Source organism: Lutjanus erythropterus, chromosome 8 (genome assembly GCF_056507025.1).
Source record: "Lutjanus erythropterus isolate fLutEry1 chromosome 8, fLutEry1.hap2, whole genome shotgun sequence".
Classification (NCBI taxonomy): Eukaryota; Metazoa; Chordata; class Actinopteri; order Lutjaniformes; family Lutjanidae; genus Lutjanus; species Lutjanus erythropterus.
Window position 1 is genome coordinate 24,522,056 of NC_139324.1, and position 12,492 is coordinate 24,534,547.

Consider the following 12,492-nt stretch of genomic DNA (forward strand, 5'->3'; position numbering starts at 1 on the left):
AAGTAATTAGCCATTCACTGTCCCCCAGAGTGTCACTGCATTGTACATCTCTCTGACTACAACCAATCACAGGAGCCGCAGCTGCAGACAGTGAAGGATGAGGGCTAGAAAAATGACAAGCCTTCATGGCTTCACACACATGCGCAAAGACACACACACACACACACACACACACAGACACGCACACACCTGAGCACATCAAACAGTCTGCAAACTGAAGCCATATGGGCCTCATGAAGCTGCTGGCAAACCACACATGCTGTGAGTACTGCAGACAGAAGATGGCCACATTCATTCTCACCTGTCTAGTGTATTTCCACTGTAGAGCTGAACAATATGTAAAAAAAAATCATACTGTGATCATTTTGAAAAGATATTGTGATTATAATTTTTCCATTTTTGGGGGGAAGGGGATTTTTTGCATTTCATTTTCATTGAAAAAAAAAATTAATGTGATTTTTGCTGGGATCTCTAACAAACAAACATGTTCCCTTACTAGGACTGAGCCGATAACCACACCACAGTAAGCCAGCGGTCACATGATTTCTATTGCAGGGTTGAGCTCATGAGCGCCACAAATTTTATTTTTATTTATTTCCTGGTCTTGAGAAGCTGCAGCGTTTATTAACTGACACAGTCTAACCTGTACTGTACATTTACTGCCACACTGCTAAGTTGCATGCTGCACACTCTTATGCACTGCTGTATTCCTTAGAAGAACGACGATAAGCTCATGACAATATGCTTTAATAAAGTTTGATAAAACATAATTATAAAGGCAGTCACAACAAAAGTCCATCCTGTGGGAATATTTTGTCTCAGTGGTAAGAAAAAAGCCACACCGTTCTAACTCTATCCCTTATTTCTGGAGAATATGATTTGTATCATCACAATGCTTCCTCCGTTATGTTGTGACCACAGCTCAAAATTAACTTTTTTCTGTCGTGTCCCACAAATGTCCAAAATTCATCTTTCAACTGTCCCAAACTTAAACATTATCCCAGTTCTTTTCTTTCCTTTTTTGCCTGGTCCTTTTTAAAAATGTTTACATTTTTAAAACTGAACAATTAAAATGATATATATATGTTATGATGCCACATAGATGTAACATAATTTGTTATAATAACAGTACTTATGTCCCAGGTGCTATTTTAATTGTCCCCAGGACAACGAGACATCCTTAATTTCAAGTACTGGTTGTGACATATTCTATTTTTATCAAAAATTTGCAGCTCCTGCAATTTAGATATTTCACTTGGCCACAGTGCGATTTTGATAACATTTCAATTAACTGTTCGGTCATACAGAAAACTGTCCCATCGCAGGCTATGAAGAAGTTCATGTCACTTTCTCAGATTATGTGCAACCCAGCTGCTGTTTCTGGAATGTGAAATACGAAATCAGCATTGCGTTTGCATATTTCCAGTCGGGAAAATGGAGCATGAATATGGTGCATGAATACGAAGTCTGCCTTCCATTACTGCTCACAGCTAATTAACTCAGCCATGCTGGAGGAGCGGATGCCATCAGGAGCCAGAAGATGAATGAGTGTGAGATGAGGAGACGGAGGGTGGCAGTGGTTAAGGTGTGAGGCAGAAGTAAATGAGCAGAGAAAGAAAGCAGGTAGCGGTGGTGGGGGATGGAGAAGCAGAATTTAATTCTGGATATCTGTCTGCCAGACTAATGTGTGAAACCAGAGGTCAGCTATGCAACCGCAGTGTGAACTCCTTTTAGTATCCAATCTCATTTATATTTCTCTCACATCGCTCCCCTTATTAGCGCCTTTCTTTCTTATGCCAACTCTGTTAGCAGGGTTGCCAACCTTTGAACAGTGTCTGTGACCAATCATCATCGTCATCATCCCACGCTTTAGTGACAGAGCAGAACAGGAAGGAATACAAAGTGAAAATGGCAGTTCAGTTTTAATCATGGAAACAGCAGACGACTACTTAATCTCCACTTTAGGCCCGTTTATTGTCTTGTTCTGGAGCTTTTGACAGCATCACACAGTATTCATAAAGTTTGCTGAATTGCACAAATGCTTAGTTCACGGTGAAATATCTGAAAGGGAGCGAGAGAGAGGCTGAACAGAGAAATGAAGCGGCAGTCAGAAACGGCGTGTACAGCCAGAATATTTTCACATGTAGCTCAGTAAATTAAAGATTTATTTCAACCAAACCATAGCTGGTGATTGTTAAAACAGTGGAAAAACGAGCCAAGACGTTTTTGGTGGGTTTCATGTTTTTTCCTGCCGAGCCTGAATGAAGATGATGATGCACATTGCAAATTATCTCTTAACTAATACTGTGCATTTGCACATTCATTGTCTTACATTTTGCACAATCCTGAATAAGCTTGTATAGCTCAGCTTCCCTCATTTAAATAACATCATATTTGTATATATTGTTTCTACTGTTTAGAATTGATATATTTTTTGTATGTTGACACATGCTATTTTCTATTTATGCAACTGTTTTTGACTCGCAGTGCATAACTTAATCTGTATTTGTATTTTTATCACTTTGTTTGTTCGTATGCACCAATATACCACAGCAAATTTCTTGTATGTGAAAACCTACTCGGCAATAAAACTATTTCTAGTTCTGATGTTCAAATTACAGTTTTGCAAAGTGAGTCTGGCTATTTTGGCAACAGCAATAAAACAGCTATTTCTGGTTGAACACGATGTATCTTACTCGTATAAAATGCATACGTGTGTAGCGGTGCTTTCCATTATGTTGTCAGACACTTACAATAACAATCTGAGCCTGTCAGTGGAAAATATAAGCACTTTTTGTGGATGTACTTCGACGGTGTGCAGATGCCTGTCAGTATTATCTTGTAGCTGAGTTTTGCATCTTGCTGCACTTTCATTCAATACTGGACCTATCTGTCCGCATTAGTCCCTCAGACACAAAAACATGCGAAAATAGGGTCCACGTTTTTCTAAAAAAAGACAAAGCTACCCTTTGAGGTCCCATTCCATTTAGTGTAGCAGAGCCTTTCCAGTGAGCCAACATGCACAAAAGCAGCACAATGACTCTGTTTGAACTGAATGGAAAGGAACCTTAATTTCTATCATTGGTAACACCTGTGTTTATCCTACTATTTCATGTCAAAATGGCTGCTGTGAAAAAGGTTTATCTTTCTGCCATGGTGTTTGCACAGACAAGCTCTAATGCTAACGGGGACAGAGCGCACCGCGTCATACTCGATCAACACAACAATATGCAAGCTAAAGGTGAAATGCTTAGTGTCTATAGTTAGCTAGAAATCAGATTTCATCCTGTCATGAGATTATTTTAATGTTCTGTGTCTACCAGAGAGGAAAAGTTATGTTGACAAACTCAATATTGGCTATATATATCAGTGACCCTCTCCTTACTTTGCTTTTCTGTGAGAAATGATCCCATTGAATGGCCAGAAGTAAAATACTTTGATATTGAATCATCAGGTAAGATTTAACCTGACAAAGATCAAAACCAGGTCTTTTATATCTCAGTTAGCTCGACCCTCTACAACCTGCCTCGTCAAATTAGCAACTGAAACGTAGAATGAGTGTCAGGATCCCACAGATTTCCCTTCATCCTGCTGATGCCTCACATCTGTATCCACTTTTGTCTTCCTAAAGGCTCAGTTTTTCGGTTCAGCAGCTTATAAAGTCTTAGTTCTGGGTTCTTTATCCTGTTGGAAGTGTATTTTACCACACAGCCGATTTTTTTTGCATTTTTCTGAAACTGACAAGAGGCACCTTCAAGCAACAAAAAGCCAGTGGAGAGAGATGGATTGCTTTCCCCTTCGGTGGGGGCGGAGCTTAATTTCACTCAGTCTCTATGTCTCACTTAGTGAGAGAAAACAACATATCACCTACAAAGCTAATACACTGTTGAAACCAGCCATTAAGTCTGAGTGGATTAATCCCCAAAGATTACTGCCCCACTAATCAGGCCTGATCTCTATATACAGTACAGCGAGGAGAAAGAGTGAGAGTGAAACAGAGAGGGGTTACACACGGACGGAGACAGAGGGAGCTGCTGCTTGCTTGGCAGTCTTTTCATCTGGCACAGGCTGAATATGGATTATGGTTAGGCCGGTTCCACCGTCACAAAGCACAACAACACAACAACATACTGATTAGCACCGTTACCAGAGACTCACACATACACACACACCAAACAGTCTGCCAACTGCAGTACACAATGGTTAAGCCCCAGTAGCCTGGGTGGAGGTTAAAATGACATTTACACGTTGGTGTGCTTGTGTTGGTGAGCAGATTAGTGTCACTGTGTATGTGTTTGTGTTCAAATGAGCCATAGGAGCTATGAGAGAAATACAAATGGCATTAGTTTACAATGCCTGGCAGGTTTCCTACAAAATACTTCAGTCTTTTTACTGTGGTGGTTACTTTTTATATGATATTAAAAGAGGGGAGCAGCTAGTAGGTGTGTGTCAGTGTTCATTTTGTTAATGGGAAAAAATCTGACGATAACTATTCATTGAAGTCCTTTCATTTCATGATGACATCGACGACATAAATGATAAAAATATTTACAATAAAAATGACAGCAAAATCTCTGTTCATTATGTTCTGACGAGTAAAGACGAGATGAAATAGCTGGCTCTGTCTGGGCGGACAACATAAATTAGATAACAGTTTGAACTAAGGATGTGTGAAAAAAAACCACACATTTAAAAAGACACCTGAAAACACACCGTCCCACAGAGTCTGCCAGAGTAAGTGTGAGTTAAGTCGATTGATTCAGTAACATGTAGCCTATCTAAATTCCCTTTTAGGACTAAATGTGAAGTTAGTATGAAGTTTGCTCAAAGTTTTGCATGAATTCAGGGTGTGTTGCCTCACTCTGTTAACGTACTGTTAAATTTAACAGAGCCAAGCTCACAATAAATATCTACTGTTTCTAAAACATTATTTATGATTTCGTATGATTTATTAACAAACACCAACTCATTTAACATTCAACATCATTTGGTATTTTAGCTCCATGTCGAGTAAATAAACATGGTGTTTCCCAGATAATGCACGTCAGCCTCAACAAAGCAGTTTACAGTTTATTGTTCAATTAAGCGAAACATGACGCCCAACTGAACAGAAATCCTCAGTAATATGTAGAAGACTGTTTTGTCAGGTGATAAACATTACCAGTGTCTGATAACCAACAATGCTGCATCAATTATGCATCATTTTTATATGATCTGAAAGACAGTATCGGTAAACAGATGAGTAAACACTGTTCAAAATATGCTTACTTCCTTCTCACTGAAATTTTTAAAGGCAGAGGAAAGATCCTTCAGCAAAATCCATTACAGTATCATAAACTGTCTGAGAAGATGACTAAATTTAGACTAAAAAGTGACTTTAAAGCTAAAATATGTAGAGCTGCAACGATTAATCAATTATGAATCCATTATCAAATTAATCTCCAATTATTTTGATAATTGATTAATGGATTTGAGTCATCTTTTAAGAAAAAATTCCAGCTTCTTAAATGTGAATATTTCCTGGTTTCTTTACTCATCTATGACAGTAAACTATCACAATATTTCTTGGCAAGTTGTGCACTTAGATTATTCACTGAGAAAACCTTAATTTATTCAAAGAAATAATACATTTACTGCTACTGTTACTATTTACTGTTGTTGCTACCTAGTTGCTAACTTCTGGGAAAACATGATGAAGTCAGTGAACATGAATTAATGTAACATGAATAAAACTTTAATTTTATCTCACCCATGCACATGATTTCTGCCTGAATCATGTCAGATAGGTTTTCATCAGCTATGGTAGTTGTAACAATAATGAAAACAACTCCCACGATTTCATGCTGCTTCACAGCGTCATTAAACTATGTCTTTATGATACAGTTTTAAAGCGAGAGACCCCTCGCAGCAGAACTTGTTGAGTCTTGTGCATACTGTAAATGTATCTAACTACTAATTTAAGACTAAAGACTTGTCAGATTCACTACTGGAGTGTGTGTGTGTGCCCATCTATTCAGCAAAAAGGGCAAAAAAGCAAAGTGTAAAATGCCAAAAACAAGAGTATGTGGCCCTCCACATATGCTTGCTGTTGCTCGAGCTAACACTGTGAATTGGAGCTGCTGCCTTCTGGCACAAATTCTGAGTCTGACAAAGCAGCATGGACAGTCTCAGTAACAGACTTGGCGCTCTCTCCATGACTCACTCACACATGCACAGAAAGCTGTGGTCCAAGACCGTATCCTTATGTCATAGCTATGCGTGTAAACATGGAGGATTATTCATATCAGCTTTCCTCAAAGTGGCGTTTGGCTGGGATGCTAAAGCTAATCTCAGTCTATGAGAATGTCTGTCTGCAGCTCTAACAGGCCGTCTAACAGAGCTGCTTCCCCCCCCAAAAAAGCCCTGGCTCAGTGGCTGAGGTGGACTTTGGTTTGTGGCGATGGTGGATCTGGTAATGATGATGCTGTGCCATTTGGACACATTTGTCTGGAGGGCTAAGGCAACACAATGGCAGATTACCTTACGCTGCGGACAATGGACGTAAGCTACAAACTGACAGTCACATGACATCGTGGAATGTGGCTGCCCAGCCAGGAGGGAGTGCTGAGCGGAGATGGCAAAATAGGTCAGACCTCTCAGAAATGGTCAGAAAGACACGCTCATAATCTAATCACATTAAATAATACTCTGTACTGTTAAATTACAATCACTTTGGGAGAGTATATCTTTTGCAGACAGCTTGTGCTTCACATACAGCAACACTTTTTCTCTCACACAGAAACCAACAGTACACACACAATGACAAAATGCTCTCTTTTTTACCATAGATTTAGGTCAGAGAGCCCAAGGCAGAGCTCTCTCTGAGGAATAAGATCTATAACTCTTCATTTTCCTCCTCTGATTGTTGCTCTGCTTCTCTTTCAGCCCCCTGTATCTAATCATCTGAATTTAAAGGAATAGTCAGACATTTTGGGAAACACACTTATTTGCTTCCTTGCTAAGAGTTAGACAAGAAACTCTATACTAGTCTCATATCTGCTGAATATGAAACTGGTTACACCTGCCACCAGGAAGTCACTACTCCTGGAAAAAAAAAGTCTTGCACATCACACCCTGTCAAACTACAACTTGTTGATTTTACACGTGTTAGCTTTAGACGTGGTTGTAGGTGGATTTTGATATCTTTGTGCTAAGCTAAGCAAACCAACTGCTGGCTGTATAGCTTCAAATCTAACTACCAGATACGAGAGTGTAATCTATCTTCTAATCTAACTCTCTGCAAGAAAGCCAATAAGCATATTTCCCCAAATGCCAGACCACTTCTCTAAATAATGATCACGATTTGAATCCATCTTTAATCCCTGCTGCGTTGATTTACTGTAGTTAAAATCCACTCTGTCTTTGAGCTGCATTATCGCATCATTTTGCTTCCATGCGTCTACTTAAAAACCTATTTTGCTTGCAGAGCTCAGCAAAATCAGCTTTATGGAATGACTGGTACCAATTTGCTCTGCTTTCAAAGCTATCAGGCATGACAGTTATACCCAGTATCACACACACACACACACACACACACACACACACTGTAACACAGCGACGTCCTTACAAATCCACCCAGGCCTACAAGAGGGATGCTAATCCTCTGACCTATTTGATCCCTTGTCACCATTGTTATTATGTGTCAGGCGCTGTGCCAGTGGACAGCCAGCTGTGTGAGGATGAGTTTATAAGGCCATGGTGCAGAGTTCACAGATGGATTACTGGGCCTTTTGATTTATTCTAAAGAAATAAATCACTTATCTAAAAAAAACTGCCTGCATTCCTTCACAGTTTAGACATCTCAGAGTTCAGACACTCCAGTGGACTCTCAGAACACACATGGAAAATACCTGGGCCTCGTCCCCGTGGTCTGCCGCTGGTGTGGGCTCTCCTGGCAGCGGCTCTCCATTGTGAACGGGGGAGTCCTGGGAGGGGGTGTCAGGGGGGTTGATGACGACAGACCTCTCGGAGCGGCTGCTGTCTTTGCTGCTGCTGGCCTTATGCCGCTCACGGCCTCGATCCCTGGAGTTAAACAAACACATATATGTAAGATTAGAAACATAAAACTCATGTACTCATCTACTCACTATTGATCTGGAGATTATCTTCTTGATTCATTGTTTTGTCTATAAAATAAAGGAAGAATATATAACATTCAAAAAAAGACTACATTCAAGGTTGGCTTCTCCTCCCCAGCTCAACAAATGAGAGAGGGAGAGAGACAGAGAGTGAATGAAGAGAGGGAGCACCATTAGCAAGAACAAAGCAGTGAGTCGGAGAAATAAAAAGGTTTTGTTTTCATTGTTTCACAGAGGTTTAATTCTAAAGCACAAATTAATGCCCCACAGATCAGCACAACACTGGATTTTGTGTGACTAAAGCAATCCTCAGTCTACTCTGCCCATGTTTAACCATTGCCTGCTTAAACCTCTGTGCTGTTATTGGCTGAGGGCTACACACCACTGCCAAACAGGGTGAGGCCCAGAAGCACCCAAAACACAGCAAAATATGAGAAAATAAGAAAATACAGGCAGATGGCAGGGTCTCTGCAGACACACACACCACCACACACTTCTAATGGGTCAAAATGATGATTCAGAAGGATCATGTTTATGTCTGTACATTGTTTTATTTTTAGGAAAATGCTGCACAGTACGAATTTAAGAATTTGCCAGAGCCCAGTTTGATGTATTCAAATTTCCTGCATCATCTGACCAACAGTCTGCAACACACCAAAAATCTGTTTACTTAGTTAATTACTGATAAATGCCAAAGAAAATCAGAAAAATCACACATTTGAAGAGTTGGAACCAGCAAATGTTTGGCCTCAATTTTAAATTGACTAATCATCCCACGTCTGAACTCATGCATGTAAACAACTCATCCAGCCACACACAAAACAAGAACTGAAACAAGTTCATCAGTCAGTTGACGAGAAAATGAATTGGCAACTATTATGCTGATCTTCTTTATAATTTAGATCTTTTTAAATGCAAAATTACTTTTGGTTCAAGCAAGATTTTACAGAAAACCTGCTTGTTTCTACTAGTAGTCCTTTACGATAGTAAATAGGGCTGTTTTTCCATCTTATTTTCCATTAATTATGGCATTCAACGCTTCTATCTATCCCTGTTTTATGTCTAATAATATGTCTTACTATTATTATTATTAGTAGCAGTATTAGTAGTAATAGTGGTAGTAGTATTAATTACAATATGAAAGTTAAAAAAATCTAAATAATTGCAATTAGATATTTTTTCAAAATTGTTCAGCCATACTAAATATTACACTGAATATATTAAACTGAATATTTGAGTATTTGTCTGACAGATCAAGACATTTGCAGATGAAATTGTGACTCTATAGGCCAAATGATTAATCCATATATTAGTTATAATAATAGGCAGATTATTCAATAATTATAATTGTTGTTGCAATGTTGCATGGCAAAAAGCTGGTGAAAAGGAAGAGAAATGAATATTCCAGCAAACAAACACGGGATGGAAATCAAATGAATCAAATGATTCTCTTATTTCCAGAACAGACCGAGTGAAATAGGTTAGAGTCACTCAGCTGTGACGACCCTAATCCACAAGCTCTGTCTGTCTCAATCTCCAGCTCGGTCTCTCTCTTAGTCCCTCATCTGATTTATTTGGCAACATGTGGTCTATGCAAACTGAGACAAACACAACAAAATCAACGTGCACTGAAGGCGTTGCATGAAATATAATCACAAAGGCAGCAGTGAGAGATGCAGCATCCATCCAGATGATCCAGCAGACATTCGTGTCATCATGGGAGGGGAGAGACAGACAGACACAGTAGGAGGAGAGGCGCACAGTGAGATCTGAAGATGCACAGACAGGAAACATACCCGTGTCGGTTTGATCTCCCAGAGCGGCTGGAGTGATAGGAGTAGCCTGAGTGGGTCGACTCAGTGTCCATCCCAACGCAGTTCAGAGCCGGCGATTGGCCAGGGGGATGAGGAGAGCTTCGGCGTGTGGCAGAGAGGGTAAGCTGGCAGCAGTAATCAGGAGCAGGAGTGGGTTGCTATAGAGACAGGCCTCGGGAATCCACGACGACTGACAACTACTCCAGAAACCTGCCTTAGTAGCCACATTGACCTGAGAGATAGAGGGTATGAAGCTTGGATTAAAACTTGCTTTCCAACAAATTATGCACGAAAGATCAGCCAGGCAATATGTTTCTATACAGGCTTGTGCTGATTCTTATCATTCAATGTATTTTAAATGAGGGAAGAGTGACTGGTAATTAAATATTAAAGCCATAGTCGAATTCTTACAGTATTTTCGATGCAATGGGACTGGAGGGGGCATGTAGATACATAAGATTATGTCATTGCAAGGATAGAAGGATAGGTTATTTGAAGTGGGTTGTATAAGGTAAAAGGACCACCTAAAAATCAGTATCAGTTTAAGTGTATGCTAGACATCGCTTTACCTTGCTGTCAGACAGCCTTTTTCTGATGAGAAGTTGCCAAACATCACTCTCTCCTCTCTAGCAAAATCAGTAATTTTACCTTGCAGAACACTGGACTTGCTGGTCTACCACTGCCTCGATTGGTTGATTTGTTTTTGATATTTTGAGACTTTGGTGAATCTGACTAACTCTTGAAACAGCACAAACTAACTAACAGATCGAGGCAGCGGTAGACCAGCAACTCTCGTGTTCTGCAAGGTAAAATTCTAGTTTTTCCAGTGGAGTTTGGTTGGTTTGGAGAAAGCAATATCTGACTTACATAATGGCCACCATGCTTACCATTGGAAAAGAATACCTGACAGCAAGGTAAAGCAGTGAATATATTCTAAATATAGTGTACAATTAACTAAAATACAACAGCAGTACAATGCTTACTTTCCTACAGCTGACTGTACGTCATACAACCCCACTTTAAAAAATCCAAGTTATCCCTTTTTTGTATGGATTAGGCAGGTTTATTCCTGTCTACATCTATAAAATGCTTTTTCCTGTCTCTAACAGTTATATATAGCTGGTTAATGGATGGATAATCTTCAGTCTGTTCTGAACTTGGCAAAACCACATTTTTATTGTGTGCTGCCTGGGCTTGCAATCATTTACAAGGTGAACTTTATTTGGAAACACAGCATTAGAACGCAGCATTCAAATGTTTCATGAACAATATGACAGTTTTAAATAGTCAAGCTCTTTACTCTTTGCCTCTTACATCAATTATGTGTATGTGTTTCTTATGTGACTAATGCTGCAATTTAGGCCATGTCTCTCTTGTAAAACAAATAATGAATCTCAGGAGATGTGCTGTTCAAAATACAGGTTACATAAAAAAAAAGAAAGAATAAATTTAAGCCATTTAGGCCATGTCTCTCTTGTAAAAGAAATAATGAATCTCAGGAGAAATGCTGTTCAAAATACAGGTTACATAAAAAAATAAATAAGCAAAGATTTTTGTTGCGAATTCTACAGACATACTGTAGGAGCTTTACGTGGAAAACAGAGGCCAATGCAACAAGTTTTAACACAGCGCTAGAAACTGATATGATAAGAAATTGTCATGTTTGAAATAACACAACACCACCTTTTACCAGATTCTTGATAACAAGCCAGGATTTTAAAAATACTAACCAACGCCAAGGAATGCAATTCAGTTGGGTAAATGCTAAGGCCTTTATTTATTTATTCATTTATGGCAGTCAAATTTAACCATAATAATTCTACAAAAAACTCATAAAATATCCACCACTGAAGAACAGTTCAAGTACCCTTATCATAAAGTATTAGCAATAAATAAATAAAAGACAGAAACGACCCTAGTGTCCTCTTTAATGGTGATGGCCTTGTTAAAAGCATAAAAATGTGACAAAATGTGTCCATTTTTTTTAAACAAATAAATTCTCCTGTTTAAGTTATGAAGAGGTTGGACTGAAACTATCAAACCCACTTCCTGAGCTCATGCTGTGTGATGCATGAGGACGTCTCAGTGCTTCACCATGCATGACCATTCATTTAGACCTCAATCTACACCCTGTCTGGCTTCCCAGCTGTTGTCCTGACAACCACCTGCCAATCACCATCCCCAAGCCCAGTCTCATTTTACTAACCACGACTATTCTCCTTCCCATCGTTTACAGGCTGTTATCTCTGCAGCCAACGGTGCTTATAAACATCGAAACAGCCCATCCAGCATATTAGGATGTGAATCCACACAGGGACACGGAGATCATTCTCCTGAAAATGATGGTTAGCTGAAGACTGCGATGTAGCTGATTTTCATTAAGATGATACAGATGGGGTTTTCCTCTCCTTTCATCACCCGTCAGGGAAAATGTGGCCGATGCCTATGGAGAATCCACAGACTTTCCATTAAGGATTGATGTACAATGCATATAAATTATGTAATAACACTGTCTGTCTATAGGATTACAGGTGTAAGACAAACACTAGAATTTGTATTGT

At 39.4% G+C, this 12,492-nt stretch overlaps 1 protein-coding gene across 1 annotated transcript in view; it reads right to left on the reverse strand.

The window, feature by feature from the left end:
• LOC146322879 (vang-like protein 1) overlaps positions 1-12,492 on the reverse strand; it is a 32,832-nt gene that overhangs the window by 12,740 nt on the left and 7,600 nt on the right. Inside the window, exons 2-3 of the mRNA XM_084724996.1 lie at positions 9,914-10,163; positions 7,890-8,061 (exon numbers count right to left, since the gene is read on the reverse strand). Of these exons, the coding sequence (XP_084581122.1) occupies positions 7,890-8,061; positions 9,914-9,984 (243 nt within the window). The 5' untranslated portion in view covers positions 9,985-10,163. The remainder of the gene's footprint in view (positions 1-7,889; positions 8,062-9,913; positions 10,164-12,492) is intronic.